This window comes from Diaporthe citri (genome assembly GCF_014595645.1).
Source record: "Diaporthe citri strain NFHF-8-4 chromosome Unknown scaffold_7, whole genome shotgun sequence".
Classification (NCBI taxonomy): Eukaryota; Fungi; Ascomycota; class Sordariomycetes; order Diaporthales; family Diaporthaceae; genus Diaporthe; species Diaporthe citri.
In genome coordinates, this window is record NW_025064852.1 from 1177780 (window position 1) to 1194908 (window position 17129).

The window sequence follows — 17129 nt, forward strand, 5'->3', positions numbered from 1 at the left end:
TTCCGTGCTACTCTACCATTCTTCTCAGTACCTTCTGAAATGATACCGTACGGGAAAGCCAAACCAACACCCGATCTACTCATTAACCGCCTATAAATTACTACTACCAAGTCGGTTCAACTGAGTCCTGACCGCAGCGTCAACCAAGCCCAGGAAATCCTCATCCGTCAGATAAACCCACTCTTGCTGCTGAAAATGATTGAATTCCTGCGGAGGGGGAGGCGGCCAGTCTTGTGGGAGCGGCTCACCGTGCACCGCGTTTTCATATTCCTCCTCGTATCTGCCCCTGCCCGCTATGTACTGGACCCCGCGCAGAGCGGCCGTGGCGCGGAATCCATGCTGGTCGAAGTATCGCGGCAGTATCTCGACCACGGTGGATTCGGGCGATAGGAAGATGGTGTGCGTCAACGCTGCACCGTGATGGCCCACGAGGATGTCTGTGGATTGGACGAGAAGGATTTGCTCTTCGATGGAGATGTCGGCAAAGTCAACCACGCGGATGGTAGATTGTGGGTGGCGCTCTTTTAGAATCGGTATCCATCGATCCAAGGACATGAACTTCCTGTTCTTCTTTCGCTGAACGATTGTGATTGTCGGGTTTGCGTGGATTTCCGTCACCGGCCGTGGTACAACACCATGAAACTCAAAAACCCGGCTCACAAAAGTCGTCAGTAGCGTCTGTGATGGGCATCGCTCTTGGTAGCCGGTGTCAAGCAAGTTTGACCAGAAAGGGCTTCCAGAACCCGGGAGCGGCAGGATCACGTTGCCGAGGCAAGTGGCCTGTAGTGAGCTCTTGCGGATGGGCTTTTTGCCAGTGACGATCTCCCAGAGAGGCTCGAGCAACTCCTCTCGATCATCATCAAAGACAAGTTGAACATTTGCGGCATCTCCTTCTGACAGCCAAGGGGTCCCAGTGGTAGGGTTGATAGCGATGCGCAGCGCGTCGAAGCTGTGGCGCGCTTGCAGGATCTCCATCAGCTTATGCCAGAGATTGTGCGTGTCTGTGCTGTCCCGCCTCATGAGCATTACCCACTCGTTGTTGCTGTTCTCTTTAGTGCAGCCGCTAGCGTTGCGGTCATCCGAGAATCGCCATGTGTTCAGTGACGCCCCGACGCCGGTGTCTCCCCAATACCAACCCCAGTCTGTAGGAAGGTCGCGAAAGCCCTCGAGATCTTTGGCAGCGTCTGCGGAGCTGGCTCTCTCCCCAGATATGTCCCTCAACTTGCATTGCATCTCAAACTCTTCTAATTGTCCCTCATTAGCTGGCCGTAGATGAGAGTAAATTCCACAGTCAGACTTACTTGCTTGAGAGTCTCGAGCTTCTCCAGCTTGCGCCGGCTCAAAAGACACCCCTTGGGCGATGCAGAGAGGGTCAGTCTGTCCCCACGATGCGGTGGCGGGTACCACCAGCCGCGGGGCTGTGAAGCATTGGAAAGCACTTGGAGATTGCGCGTCGCAGTACGGCTGTTGGTGTGTGGCCGTGTGTTCAAGATAATTCGTCGTGAAAAATAGGTCGCATTTCTGTTGGCCCTCGGTCAATGTCGAGTACTCAAGCGGCAGTGTCGGAGCATCGGTGCTGGATGCCTTGGGGTTCTGTGGTTCGAACTCAACATCGTCTTCTGCCTTTGATACCGGAGAAGCCGGCAAGCTGTACTGACTTCCCAAGGAATAGCTCGGTATCTCGCCTGCCCAGTAGATGTGGTACGGTACGAGACCTAGACAGATGGAGGCGAGGATGACGCTGTACTTGCGCTTTGTGCAGGTAAGACCTGTTGCCATTGCAAATCTTCTCTTCGGCGCATTTGTTTGTGCATAAAGCCTGCAAATTTGGGGGCTGCAGAACGAAGTGCCACGAGCATTTCCTCCACAAATCCTCAAAGGAGGGTCAGAGACAGCGACATTTCAGGACACTGATTAAATTTGAATGGCAGAGAATCTTTCGTTCCCAGTTCTGCTGCCAACGAGTGAATGGGCGGTGCCCACAAGTGAAAGGGCGGTGCCAACCCCAGGCGGTTATTAAACAGGACACGATTAGCGCTTGGAAAGAGGGCTCACACTTGGCAAAATCGAACCACTGAGTTGTGAAAGGGAGTTGGTGACATTGAACCATTCTGTCGGGTATCATGGAACTCTCATTCGTCGGTGCCGTACCTGCTGTTGGCCCAGGTGTCATTTATTGCTCGGGAGGCTGGGATCAGTTCTAGCTGCAGCCGCGCTTTTCAGCGCAGCGCTTAACCTAGAGAGCCAGATTGGTTGCCTTTCGGCCGATGATTAGTTTTGAGGACCAACATGCAGATGATGTGCAACAGATTGACGGGTGTTATGAAAATGGGTGCAGACAGGAATGGAGAACATCTTGTCCACCTGTGCCTCGTTGTATTTCAATTTGCTGGTTGCTCCTGTCTATAAACTATGGCGAGCATCCGAGGAAAAGCTAAATACTTTCCAGGTCCTTCTACGTACAACTAGGTTCTCAAGTTGACCTGAATTTCTGCTTTGCTTTGAGGTAACAGTGTCGCTTCACTCGTTCAGTGGTCTCATCTGTCGCTACCTCATGCTTTCCTCGAAATTACGTTCAGCTTGCAAGCCTAAACAAAGCTCTCATTGGCACCGGACGCTCTTCCGAAAACTACGCCCCCCTACCAGGTGAGTATCAACAAGAGTCCTGCGCCGCTAAGACTCTGACGGCTTCCCCTAAGCCTACGGGCGAGTTTGACCAGTTATGAATTCGAATAAGGACTACTGATATTCTGCTCCCAAAGCGGTTCCGGACACAAGCCTTTATGCTACGAGGAACCAGTTCCCGGAGCCCGTCGACGACACTCTATCGCGACTGCCCCTCATCGGATAATACAATACACGATATCACTCTCGGCGCAAAGACCTATACGTTCCGAAAATTCTGCAGCACAGTGCTTATGACTATCGGGGACAATAGCCTCGTGAACCAACCCACAACAGACTTAAATACGTGTATCAACAAGTGCGCCCTGTACAACCACCAGAACGCTTCGGAAATTGCTGCAGGTGATCCTGTTTGGTATGTTCCGTTGTTGCTGCCACTCCCTTCCTTTCCTCTTTCGCACGTGCGCAATATCTCGCTGACATTGCCCTATGTTGTATCAGCAACACGGTGTGTTGGTGGAATAATGTCGACGTCCAACTCCCGGGCCATTGTTTCGGCTTCGTCGCCCAAAACTCATCGGCAGGGGAATTCCAATTTGAACAGCAAGTGATATGTGACTCGGCTGGGTGGATCAACGAGTCGTAACACATTGGTCTATGGCGTGCAGGACTCACTGAAGCGGTAGAGAATTCCCTAATACGAGGTGCCGACCCGCAACGGACGCTCTCACTCCAGTGCTGCGAAACCATGCCGTGTCCCATGGTGCAGCTATCTTCGAAAGCGCCATCAGCCCTGGCGCCTGAGGGAAGAGTTGGTGCTGATCGCCTTCGGCGACCACACTGCGTCCAGATACCAGCAGTAAACAATTTTGTTCACATAAATCTTGATTTCACATCACGATGTGTAATGACCTAGTTGTGTTAAAAGTTAGCAGGTCGTGAGTCATGCGTGCATGAAATTTATGGTATTCCCCTTGCATGATTTCAGACACATCAAGCCTGGCGCAGAAGAAGCTTCATCTGGTGTTTGACGCAATGCGTGATTTCAAAGTTGATTCTACCAACCTTTCTGCTCTAGTGAGCTTGTGAACTTGAATATGTGCTTGAAGCAAGGTTGTAGGATTTGCTCCAGTACCAAGATCCACCACTCTTCAATGACGTGGCCTAGCGCTATAGCAAAGGCATACTCGGAAAGAACGGCTCCTCTCCTAGTCAACAATGCACATGATGACGCCGTTGTGCGGTATAACATTCCGCCATGTCAGGTCGCTGTGTGTCAAGACGAATCTTTGAGCAGCACCAAGTTGCTCCCGCTTGATGAACCGATTCCATTTGTGCCGCGAAAGAAGGCCAATTCTCGGAAGCACGCGAGCCAGGCACTAATTGTCAGATTCCTTTTTCATCTCAGACGGCCTAAAGTCTGTTGGCAGGAGGCGATTTAAGACGTTCTAAGTTTGTTGCTATTCCCCTGACCTCTTCACACGACTGATAAAATAGAATACTAAATGGTTGGAGGGATATACGAGTGCCAATTTTGGACTTCCACCGGGCTCGTCTGGTATATACCTCATTTATACACATCGAAGCACTATGCGACGCGGATTCATGCCCCTTAGATTGCACTACGCCCTCAACAGCATCTAGGGCAGTCGTCTGTCCCCCATCCACAACAATCCTTTTGTGCCGTATTGAAACAATCACAGCAGCAAGATCCCTCGAAGCCGCTGCAACTGCAGAGACTGCATCGCTTTCCCAGCTCGTTCAGGACGTCATTTCCACGTCTGATGGGAGACATTTCGCTTGCTGATCCCTGGTTTGTTTTGCCATGCCTTTAGTCCTCTTGCGCTCAAAGGTGCTAATTTGAATTACTAACCGGCGGAGCAGCGAGCGCGAAGCCCATGAGGCTGGCAAGTATAGTTGCTGGCACGAGGAGTTTCATAGTGAATTATGAGAACGGTTTTGTCTTGCTTGTGCTTATTTCGGATCTAAACTTATAGTATTGAATGATTGGAGGTTATACAGTGGAGGAGGAAATGAAATAACCGAAAAATAAGAAGGCCATGTCGGTTATCACAGATCTTTTATATTATGCGTCTCTCATTACCGAAAGAGGAAATGTCATCAACCTCAGCAGGACCACGCATTGCTTCCATTCTTTCCGTAAGCGCTAACATGACCCTCCTGACAAAGTCCGATTCACAGAGTCCGAGGGCTACTGGGAAAATATATATAAATGATACCGTGGCGTCGCCGAGCCATTCATTTTGCCCTGGAAACGCAGACAAACACGCAACGAAATTCTCAGGTGATGGGTGTACATTTATGTACTATAGAAAGTCGAACTACAGAGAAATGCTGCAAAGGGCTGTGTGAAGCAGATCCATGTCCAAGTGAAGATACCTCTTCGACACCTCTGACGCTTGAACAAGAGAACCACCGTGCTAGCTGTCGGATATCCTGAGGTATATCGGTCCCAAACCACCTTCAAGATGTACGTTGACACATTCTTACTCTGCGACGGATATAGCAACGGTGGTACGAGACTTGGGCAAAGCGTTAAAAGAAGATCATGGTCCAGATTGTAAGTTTAGCCCTGACATTAAGAAGAAAAGTTTCACTAAATGATAATTTAAACACGCAAGCCTGCGTCCGGGAACCAGGATGCTTGATGGCTTTGAGATGTTCGAATGAGCAATAGTATGTATCGTCGGCTTGAACGTAAAGCTCGTTTTCTCATTATTCGAGGTAGTTGCCTGATGTCAAGCCCGGATCGGTACTCGGAAGTCGGCCATGCTGGCTCGAATCAAGCTAGCCACGCCTGAGTTCTGCGTCCAGTCCCAAAGCTTTGGTGCTGACTCCTTTTCCAAGCACCAGGATGGGTTCAGTTGGTATACCCACAGGCGCATAAAGTCTTCCCGGAACAGCCCTCTCATTGGGCACGCCAACAGCCCAGGGCTAATTCTAATGTCCTTGATCATCGTCTTGAAACAGTCTATGGTGGAAGATATTCAGCTGGTGCGGGGGTGGTCAGATAGATAGTAAGCGCCGAGCGAACGCGGATGTCCGCGTTCTGACGGAGACTCTTGTTCAGAAGATCTGTAACCCATTGCGGCCTGGCGAGAATATGAACCTCTGCCGCCTTGGGAAGGCCCAAGGAACCAGTGGGATTATTACCCGTCTAGACAGCTGTCTACTAGGCTTCTCACCATCCACGGGGGGCAATACGAAGATGACATAGAGGTCGACCTAGAGGTCGACCTAGAGGTCGTCGACTTCAACGATCAGCTGCCGGACCTGCCAACGGTGGGGCCATGAGTTACTTCGTCATTTGGCTCCCCTTCTATTACTTACTTCGAGATCAAGCTTTGTTTGAAAAATTGGCGGAAGGCCTCTCAATGTTTATCCCCATCTATATCGGAATTATTACGCAGTCATCGTCCTGGTCAAACTTCTCGAATGGGCCCTCCAATCGTCTCCGCACAAGAGCCGTCTTTCCACATGTGTTTTCTCTCGGAGCAACCCAATTGCCCAGATCCTGGCCGTCAAGATATACAACAAGAGGAGGATTCGAGTTCTCGCCACGGTGAGGCCCGATAATTACCAAAGAGCTGGCCCCAGGGTTGATAGGAGGAAAGTATTGCACCGTGCGGACCCGTGCTGAGCGTGGGAGAAAGACTTTTTCGTGGGGCACAGTGACGCGCGTATTGAAATTATCACCCTTTCCAGAGTCCCTACCGCCGCTGGGCACCTCTCCTTCAGTTGGAATCGGATGCATCAACTCAAGCTTGTAAACGCGTAGTCGGCAATCGCTTTTTGTCACATAAAGGTTGGCTGTTGTCCATGTGAACGCAAAGGGAAATACAGGCCCAACTGGTCTTGTGCAATGTCCCAGGTCGACACTGATGGTGTCGATCAGCTTTGGGGGGATTCTGCTTGGTTTCGTTGATGATAGCCTGAGTGTCAACACGGATAGATTGAAACGTATCTTCGAACTTGCGCTTGGTGCTCCAGCCCTCTCTGACGCAGCATCAGTTTTCGGCGCCTTGTTTCCCGCAAACGCATCAAGAATTGCCACACGAAGGAACTGCCCACACGGGGAGAAGGACATCTTCACACAGATCGAGCGTACTGTGACAATCCAGCTATTAGCAAAATCATAGACCACCAGAGGGCTAGAGAATAAGAATGCACTTGCGTTTCCCGGGGCTTGAGGACTTGATATCGAGCTCAAAGCACTTGTTACTGCTGAAATCGGCAAACACAAGTTCTGAGCCGCTCAATGGCCAAACGACCAGAGGATGTTCGGGGTGAATGACTGGGGGTGATTCGTAGAGAGCTACTCGGCAATTCTTCCGGAAACGAAATACCGGACGGGAAACGCCTGCCTTCAGGACCAACAGCTCTTGCCTGGCGTGGAATTTGTTCTGCGATATCGCGCCGACGGCCCTCCCATTGATCATACGACAAAGCCGATGACCAAGATTGAAACACCAGATATCACGACGCAGACAATGCTGACAGATGTTGAGATTATTATCGTTGCAGATGGTGCAATGATACCACTCACGCAACCTCGAACGGTCACATACGTCGCATGGTACCTTTTCTTCGGGACCTGATCTGACCGTGATTCCTTGACCTCCGCAATGGTTGAAGTCTGAGCTTGAGGTTTCAGGAATGAATGCTGAAGGTTGCGAAAATACAGAGTCTTCATCTGCCTCGCTCCATTCTTCGCTTTCTTCGGAAGCTGAAGAACTGTCGAGAGATTTCGACGCGTTCAGAATCGATTCATCGCTATCAGAATCGCTTTGTGATGCAATAGACGCTTCCAATGAGTCCTCAGAGTTCGCGTCATTGCTTGCGACCGATTCCGACTCACTGCTGGCTTGCCCAACTTCGTAGCCAGAAGCGATATCACTGTCTGTGGATTGTTCACTCCAGGATACTTCGGCGGAAGATTGCTCAGAGGAGAGCTCAGAGTCAGAGGTTGCGGCTGTTGACGTCACGCCGTTTATGTGACTGTCAATGGGCGACTTCGTGGATTTACCGTCTGACCTGCCATGCCTTTTGTCGATGTCCTTTGCGAGTCGATCGTGCATCAGATCCATGAGCTTCCCATACCTCATCGAAAATTCTGACTTGAATGGACGGAGCTCCTCATGCTTCCATTTGTAATCCTCAGCAGCTGGTTTCCGACGACCTTTCTGCAGTGATACGAGTTGTTTCACAGCTTCTTGCCTTTCGGTCTCCTTTCTTGCTTCTTCGGCGTCCTGACCCTTCGTGCGAGGAACATGTCTGTGACAGACCACAAGGAAATCACCGCGTGTACAGACTTGGTCCCAAGGACTGCCAGAAATTGCTTTAACAAATTTCTCAGATGAGTGGTGCTGGTCATCGAGGTATGGATAGCGGTAAAAGCTCTGTCCAATGCGAAGAATAGTGAACTCCGAGTCCTGATTGATTTGCACGGGCTCTGGAGCCACATAGCATGCAGCATCCGGTATCGTTGGGAACAGATTGCACGATGTTGAGCACTTGATTGAATCCCCAATGATGATCTCTTCGTCTCGTGAGAAATCGTGGGACGTTTGAGATATCACCCGTGGACCTTGGGCTTGATCAAGTGCCCAATGAAACATTTGCAGCTCTCTTGCATCACTAGGTTATGTGTCAGCATCAATCCTTATCCTTGACCAAGATTGTGGAGCTTGATGTCAAACTGACCCCTTATCCTCGACCCAAGACACGGTGACTTGTCGCCCATCTGCTGAAGTGTGCTGCGTGATACAACAATTCTGACTCTGGTCGTCCGATATGTCGCTGTGTCCAAGCACGAAGCATCTGTAGCGGCTAGGATGACGGGACAGAAAGTTTTCCCTTCCTAAAGATGGCGAGAAACATCGGTCAAGCTCACCACTGAAGGCTTCGCCTGGGAAAATGTCCAACAACGGGCACCACTCACTCTGGAAACGCAGGTACTGGTGGAAAAGCTCCGGTAAAACGTATTCGATCCAGTTTGGAAGCGTCTTTCTGTAAGAACTCATTCGATCTGTAAGCGGGTCAAACGTTTGCAAGAAATGCCCTTGGACGAAAATGCTCTGCATTTGAATGCATGTTTGGAAGTTATCCGACCGCATGAATGACTCGACTTCGGCTGCCGGAACAAGAGGTTCGAGAAGGCGCCCATCCGGAACACCATGTGCAGATTCAGGATGGGAGAAATTCCACAAATCACAGTGGTTTGCCCAATACTTGGCCGCGTAAGACAGGAATTTGGTCGACTCAATCCTCGTGCCATCTTTGGCACAGAATCCACCATCGCCATGTCTTTGCAGAAGCTGATTATAGCGAGGTTGGCGTAAATATAGCATGCAGCATTTCCGAGGAATCCGGGTGTCTGACAGACATTTTTCGGAGCCGACAAAGACGTTGACGTTGTTGCGAAGAAATATACCAACGGAGGCGTGTGATAAACGCAGCAAATGCTCAGATGCTTCATCTCCGACTCGAATCACATGTACCAGAGAGACACACGCATACAAGATCCTCTCCTCTGGGGGCTCTCTTCTGGGATCTAGATTCTCTCCTGCCGGCGTACGTAACATGGCAACGGCTTCTTTGACTTCTGAGACTCTCAAGGGTCGTGCAGCACAGACAAGGAGAGAAAGAACGATTCTGCATTGTGTTGTGTCAGCTAGGACGGAGTTTTGACCAGTGTAACATGATGGCAATCTTACTTCCATAGTGGCAACTCCTTTCGATCTGGCGGCGTCCTCAACTTTACACGCTCCATGGTTTTCTCATACACCTCGGTAATGGTCTGAGGAAGACCTGCCTTGATTGACTCAAGAAATTGGACGTCGTCTTCGTGGCTACTGAGCCAATCGTGCGTGATCTCATCCAGCATCCTACTGGCCCACAGGAAGCTGCCCCCGACGTCGCGAAGCAGAATACCCTGGAGACTCAACCGTGCGGATTCGGATACGACTATTTGTGACGAGCTTATACGATCCTTGACGTAGGAGCGAATGTCTTGTTCGGTGTCGGAAATCGAAAGTGGCACCTCGAGCATCACATCTTCCAGACACATTGAATTCTTGATCGCCTTCTTTGCGTTGGAGAGGTGATCGCGAACACTGGGAGAGTCTTGACTGCTGAACCATATCCTGACACGCTCTGGTGAGCGGCAGGCCTTTTTGGTGAGGAACTGCACGACCTTTCTCACTTCTGTGCTCTTGTCGATGGCACTACTTCGTCCGGGATCATGGTCCGCCTCATCAAGGCCGTCTATGAAGACATATGTCATCGGAAGGAGGTCGAAGAGTCTGTCAACAAATCCTTCGACTTCCCTGGGATTGTTCTCGTTGATCTGGTGGAATGGTTCCAGGACCGGTGCGGGATCTAGTCCTTCTTCTTTGAAATTGTCCAAGAGCTGAGCAGCGATGCTGCGGAGTAGTCGGCTCATCAGCGTGTCTCGAGTGACGAAATGAAACACGAAACGCTTTCCCTTGGGTTCTTAGAATGGTTTTGATCGTTGACACAGTCAGGACGGTTTTACCCGTTCCATGTTTTCCGTAGAGCCAGAATAGTGGTTGCCTTCCATCGGGCGTGGTCCAGGCTAGGTACGCTTTGTTTTCAAAGATCCACTGGCAGGTTCCCTGTAGATTTTCGGCCGAATGATACGTTCCCCAGTTCAACTCTTCGTGGCTATCGTTAGCCAGGATGCGACTTCTAAGTGCTTGTAGTCTCTCTCCTATTTCAATTTCGTTAGAGAAACAGGCTTCAACAGACTCGAGCAGAAAAAAAGCAATACATACCTTGCTGCACAATAACTTGCCTGGTTTTGTATTCAGCGTCAAGACTTCGATTTACTTCCTCCGCTTCTCGAGCCTTGGAAGCGGCTTGTCTTTCAGCCTCCGCCTGTAATCGTTCTGCCGCAGCAAGCCTCCTTTCTTCGCTAGCTGCTGCCCTCTCCTGCTCAGCCTTGTCCCTCTCCTTTGCCGCTTCTTCTCTGTCAATCTTAGCAGCCGCACGTTCTAATTCCGTTTTGACAAATTCTTCCACATGCTTCTGGCGGATCAACTGGTTTGAATTTGCCTCGGCTTCGAGCTTCATTCGGGTCTCCTTATTCAGTCTCGACTCTACACTGTCGCGAATCCTGCTCAAATGATCCCAATTACTTCGCAGATCTTGGAGGGCCGCGTGCAGCTTTCGGGCTCGGCTCTCCACAACGGCAGAGACGACTTCCCACATGATGTTAGAGACACAAGCTTTGGGGAGACGCATTCAAGAACAGTCTTACCGGGTGACTGAAGCAACTTCGTTGCATGATAGCAAAATTTGAAGATGTTGATATATGAGAGAGCGATGATGTTTCGGGTTACACGGAAGCCGTACGAGGACATGCCGTAGATATCCTCACACCCTGCAAGATCGATGAGTAAATCTGGGAGTTCATTCTGGATTTCTGTTTTGATCTTGTCAAAGTGACTATCATAACGACTGGCGCACTAATACAAAAAGACGTCAATTTGCTGACTGACATACAAGGAGTTGAGGGTTTTTCTGGGGGACATGATAGTAATCTTACCTCCACCACGATTCTGAGCCCTCCCCAGATGATTGCCAGTGGCATAGGTTGCACTTGGACTATGAATACGACGCATGTAAGGTTATTAATATGTTCCACTACGCAGGAGATAATGTTGATGAAACAATTCAGTAGAAGATACTCACCGAACACATCCAACACTCCGGTGTACTCCTTAAGCGCATTGACAGTAGTCCTGAAGACACCGTACCTTTTCCTCAACTTGGAACTTTGGGCTTTGCCAAGTAGTGCTTCCAATTCATTCTGCAATTCAGTCACACTGGTGTTACCGTTATGTTTTTGGATCTCTTCGAAGAAAGCCAACTGATTCTTCTTCGTTGGATCCTGTCGTAGCTCATCACAAAACTTGTCGAATGACTCTTCGAATCTGTATTGGACACGTTTTCAGTCATAGAATTCACACTGAGGTGTAAATTCATCACCGCACAAGAGTAGGACCTCATCACTTTACTTACATGGGCGGTGCAGATGCCATTATATGGGGCTTCAGGGATAGATGGTGCAGAGGCAACTGCGTGATACCAATCAATACTTAAAAGAAGGCAATGGTAAAGGGTCGATCTCAGGGTGTAGGCGCCAGACATGGCCTCTTTCAACAATGACATGAGAAAATGCAGCGTGGGCTCCCCTCATGGATGATCGGGCTGTGTGGTCATGGACTGTTTACCTTGAAGTAAGCAGGCTATGCACCATTGAGACATTGCCACCAGGAAATGGAATGCTACTAGTGCCACAATCAAAAGTGGAGCTCAACAGGCTGCTGTTCTCCTTGCAGCTGCATGCATGGCCAGCAACACAGCTGGCCCTGCCGTTGTGTGCTGGTTCCAACCAAAGTCTCAGATTTTTTTGAAACAGAGCATCGTTTCCTGCGACAGCGGACTGATTGGGCACAGTGCTGAATTTTTAATGCACAGCCTTGAATCCTGTATACCCGACTGTGCCACTGCAGTCCTGCTTCCAATTGAAGTTACCAAGGTTATCAAAGCACAGCCTGAACTGTTCCACTGTAGTGCTGACCTCGATCAAAGTTGCAGAAGTGATTGAGGCAAAATCTGAAGTTTTGCACTGCCTGATTGGTTGCCTGATCCAGTCACGCTGCCAGTTCCAGTCAAGATCAACAGGTTGCAGAACACCTCGATGCACAGCCTGGATTCCTGCAATGCCCGACTGACCAATACGCATTCCAGTTGCAAAATGTTTCCTTGATTACAGCCCAATGAATTTAGTGGAGCAGGTTTGTTTGCCTGGTCTAATAAATGTTTGAAGTATTTAGTCCCAGAGAGCATTGATGCACCATGAGGAGAACTGTCAATGTACCTGCCAACTAACTTTGCCGTTTGCTACTTGGAAGCCCCCTTCGTTCTTGAATTGCGAGATCAATGACCGCCTGATGCACCAGCAAGGATGGCCGATTCACTTCCAGAAAATCCAGAGACGCCACAGATCAATGTGGGACCAGCTACCCACAGCATTTCTATTGACTCCAATGTCAAGGAAAAGCCAGAGCGTCAGAAAGTCTGTCGTGTAGATAAAGTGTGAGTCTCTGAATTCTCATGCAATGAAAGATCCATTTCCTGCCAGAGCAAACAGAGCTGATAATGTATATCTAGATGGGACACGTAAGTTGAATCACTCCGCGAAACATGATACTTCACCATCTAGATGCCCACAAAGCAGCTCGAACGCACAGCAAGACTGACTCTCAGCGTCATCATTAGCAAAGCAAGGAAATTTCGGTATGTTCGAACGGCAAAGCCGAAAGACGACAAGAAGTTCCACCGTATTGTTATACGTGTGGCCAGACAAATCAGTGATAAAGGAACGTTCACAGGACACGTTCTGGTGGACATACGCGCCAAGTACCTACTAGATGTCTTGAACGAGATATACAAGAACGTTGTGGGCGTTCAATTCCACAAGTCTCAGACCCTGGTGCGGCCTTCCTGCCACCATCGTTATTATCAAGTAGCTGACTTTTCTCAAGGACGATGACGATCTGCCACTACTGTACCATGCGCGTCAAGGCCTTCTGGAAAAGCTTGGACAGGAGCAGAGTTCCGAATGTACTGACCCAGAGTTGATCTTTGAGCTTGAAGCTGCCCTGCAATTCATTGAAGAACAATTTTCACAGTCCATATCCGAGCTGCGCGAAATTTCCGAAGACCATATCACATTCAATTGCCTTTGGATGCTTTTCTCACCAGGCGCTTTGATATACACTACGAACGCGTTGAAACAGGATATGATCTTTCGTCTCACAAGTTCCAAGTACAGGGAACGTTCGGACAAGGTCGTCGTCTATACTCTCACGCTACAATACCTAGACTTCGACGGCTCACGGACCGGCTTCGTCACAGTTACGAGAGACGTTGAGCCATTCGTTGGCGCCGTGCCCATCTCCAACTTGGAATATTTTCCGCTTGACCGCCACCCGAGTTTCCAAGTATTGCAACAAGAACTGATCCAGCGCGGCGAAAGGATCCTCCGCTTGCAGGGCCAGCACTTCAAGGAGTACAGAGGTCATGGTCTCTGTAAGAAATCCTGGCGAGAAATTCGTAGGAACAGGCCAGATTTCAAAAACCCATCTTCTGAGGTTTCTGCAGCTAGTGATGAGATGAAGAGATTTACCGTAAGCCCATTTGAATCTTTGTATAAAAGGCACAGAAATTCCGATCATCACTAACTTAGAAGGACTCATTACAGGTTTCCGGGCGCATCATGATTGACGCCGCTGGATATGAACGACTAGAACCGGTTAATTCAATAGTCCCGCGGATCAGAAACGCCGTGGACACAAAGAGCGCTTCAGCTGCTGAGAAGATGCTCTTGAATCCGATCCTGTATGGTTTCAGCTTCGATGACAAAACCTGGGGTAAGCACAAGACGGCCCCCTGAGAGTTTTTGACACCGAATTTAACGAAGAAAACTCTATCGCAGGAGCCTTTGCCGAATCATCCATCTACGATGTTGTGTGGAACGAGTCTGCCATTGACATGCTGGTACTTCCCCCTGAGAAGAAAGAATTCATCCAGGTTGTGGTGAAAGCTCACGGCTCTGGGGAGCATGCAGCAAGGTTTGATGACTTCATCCGCAACAAGGGAAAGGGGCTGCTTGGCCTCCTAGCCGGTCCACCCGGCGTTGGAAAGACTATGACAGCAGAGGCAGTGGCTGAAATCGCCCACAGGCCACTCTACATGATCAGCTCCGGAGAGCTGGGCGATACGTCTGCCTCAATCCAGTCAGGTCTTTCCAAGTTGATGAAGCTAAGCGAGATGTGGGACGTCGTGGTCCTTCTTGATGAAGCCGACGTGTTCCTTTCGGAGCGCAACAACGTCGACTTATCGCGGAACGCCATCACGTCGATCTTCCTTCGGCATCTGGAATACTTCCAAGGCATCATGATGCTCACGACGAACAGGGTAAAGAGCCTTGATCAGGCTTTCCAGAGCCGCATTCACTTCTGCTTAGACTACCCGGATCTAACCTTCGACGCTCGCCGAATGATTTGGTCCAACTTCATACAAAAAGCCTCGCAAGACATCGAGGTCACTTTGCAGGACGAGGACATGAACAAGCTGGCCCAGCAAGCACTGAACGGACGGCAGATCAAGAATGTCGTAGGCCTCTGCAAATCGTTTGCGGCTGAGAAGAAGGAGGCAATTGATATGAGAATTGTATTGGTTGCAATTGAGTTCTCGCAGAGTGGGTGGCGTCCCGAGATCTCTACCAAAGAAGAACCTCTCCATGGGTTAGGTGGATCGAGGTAGTCATAACAAAAGTCTTGTGATTTTTCTCAGACAGGGAGAGCTGAGTTTGTGGCCTCTGTCATGCAGCAGCACATTCCAATTTGTTTCGTTTTCGATATTCATGACCTCAATGTTCATGAACGGTGCTTTGAAGACTTTCGTGCCCAGCACGGTGATCGTGTGCGAGCCTGGCGAGTCTACAGGTGGAGGTGTCCATCTTAGCTCGATCTCTCTGCTGCGATGCCTGGTCGCCGGGAGTTAGCGTACGCCCACCTAGCTTCTATAATATGCCTACCTAGCTTTTAGCGTTGGCCTACCTAATACAAGGAAATTAGCTATATGCACTTTAAAATATAAATATACCTTAAAAGCTAGCTTTTTAAAATTATAATTACCTTACTATTTATATAAAGTAAATATTTTAAGTATTTTATTTTAAATATATATTTATTATATATTAATTAATATTTTTTTAAGTTATTTTTTTATACTTATTAAGGCTAATTATTAAATTAAATTACTTAAAATTATTAATAAAAATATTATTAAAATAATAAATTATTTAATTTATATAAAGTATAAAGATAAATAAGCTTTATTATTAATATTATTAATAATTATTAAATAAGCGGAAACTTTATTTAATATTAATAAGTAAATATTAATAAGTTAAATTATATAATATTCTTCTTAATTAAGAAAGGGTAATAAAGATTTATTTATAAGGTAGTAAAATTTTTTTTTAGGAATATTTAAATTCTTAACTTTCCACCCTTTTTTTATTTTTTTATTTTTTTATATTTTTTACTTTTTATTTTAATCTTATAAATATATAAATTAAATTATATTAATTAATATTAATTATTTAAAGATTAAAAAAATATAAAATAATAATATAAGCCTTAAGAAAGTAAAGGTTATAATTATAAAGCTTAAAAGTTAAAAAATAATATTATGCTTAAGTTATTATTTAAAGAATATTATATTTAATAAATTAGCTAAGGATTTTAATATAAAATTATTAATACCTTTAAGTTAAGGCTATATAAATATTAAGATTAATAATTATAATAATAATATAAGTTATAATAATAATATAAATTATAATTAAAATAGTATTATAATTCTTAATTTACTTAATAAATAACCTTAGGAAAAAAGTAAGTTAGCTACTTAGCTACCTTTTAAGGTTAATAAATTTAAGTTTATATTTTCTTTAAAAGTTTTTAAAAAACTAATTAAAATATTAAAATTTAAAAAACTAGCTTAATTAACTAATATTTTAAATAATAAATTAGCTAAAAATAATAATATTTTATAATTTAAAATATTTTATAATAATAATAATTTTTTTATTATTATAGCTTTATTAAGCTTATTTAAATATTTTAAGATTTTTATTAAGGAAATAAAGGTTAATTTTATTAAGAAAAAGATTTAATTAATAAAGTATAATTTATTTTTAAATTATAACTTTTTATTTATTTATAAAATTAAAAATAAAAATAATAAGTTAATTTATTTAACTTAATAAAATCTTAAGAATAATATTATAAAATTTATTAAACTTAAGCCTTAAGTATTTTTAAATATAAATATTGTATAAAATTAAGAATAAGTTAAAAAGCAATATTGTTAAATTACGCTCTTTTATTTTTTAATAGTTATTAAAGTAAATATTATAAAATTTAATAAAACTCTTAATTTTAAAATTATAAAGTATATTTATAAATATTAAATAATAATAAATAAAATAAAATAAAAATAATGCTTAATTAATTTAATTCTTAAGTTAATATTAATTAATATAAATTTAAAATTATTAAATAAAATAACTTTAAATTTTCTTTATTAATACTTATTATTATTTATTTAACTTTATATTAAATAATTAGCATTAATTAATATAATTTTTATTATAATAATTTATATTAATTAATATTAATTTTTATTTTAACCTTTTTTTTTTCCTTAAAGATTTATATAAATTATTATATTTATATACTTATATTAATTAATGCTAACTTTATATTAACTTTTCTTAATATTTATTATATAAGTTAATAATATTATAATATTTACCTTTTTTAATATTATTACTTAAGTTAAAAAATTAAGCTTTTAAGATTACTTATTTATTTAGCTTA

At 45.5% G+C, this 17129-nt stretch overlaps 3 protein-coding genes across 3 annotated transcripts; 1 reads left to right on the forward strand and 2 right to left on the reverse strand.

The window, feature by feature from the left end:
• Positions 1-90: 90 nt before the first annotated feature.
• INS49_013566 (uncharacterized protein) lies at positions 91-1779 on the reverse strand (the record flags this gene model as incomplete). The annotated part of the gene is made up of 1 exon (XM_043174263.1): positions 91-1779. One exon carries the CDS (start codon positions 1777-1779, stop codon positions 91-93), a length of 1689 nt encoding a protein of 562 aa, XP_043021208.1.
• A 7579-nt stretch (positions 1780-9358) lies between these two features.
• On the reverse strand, positions 9359-11711 carry INS49_013567 (uncharacterized protein; the record flags this gene model as incomplete). Its single annotated transcript, XM_043174264.1, has 7 exons — positions 9359-10070; positions 10309-10378; positions 10443-10868; positions 10928-11135; positions 11216-11274; positions 11362-11603; positions 11692-11711. The coding sequence occupies 7 exons, from the start codon at positions 11709-11711 to the stop codon at positions 9359-9361; spliced, it is 1737 nt and encodes a 578-aa protein (XP_043021209.1).
• Positions 11712-13478: 1767 nt separating this feature from the next.
• On the forward strand, positions 13479-14989 carry INS49_013568 (uncharacterized protein; the record flags this gene model as incomplete). The annotated part of the gene is made up of 5 exons (XM_043174265.1): positions 13479-13767; positions 13840-13865; positions 13940-14108; positions 14174-14870; positions 14938-14989. 5 exons carry the CDS (start codon positions 13479-13481, stop codon positions 14987-14989), a joined length of 1233 nt encoding a protein of 410 aa, XP_043021210.1.
• Between the last annotated feature and the right edge of the window lie 2140 nt (positions 14990-17129).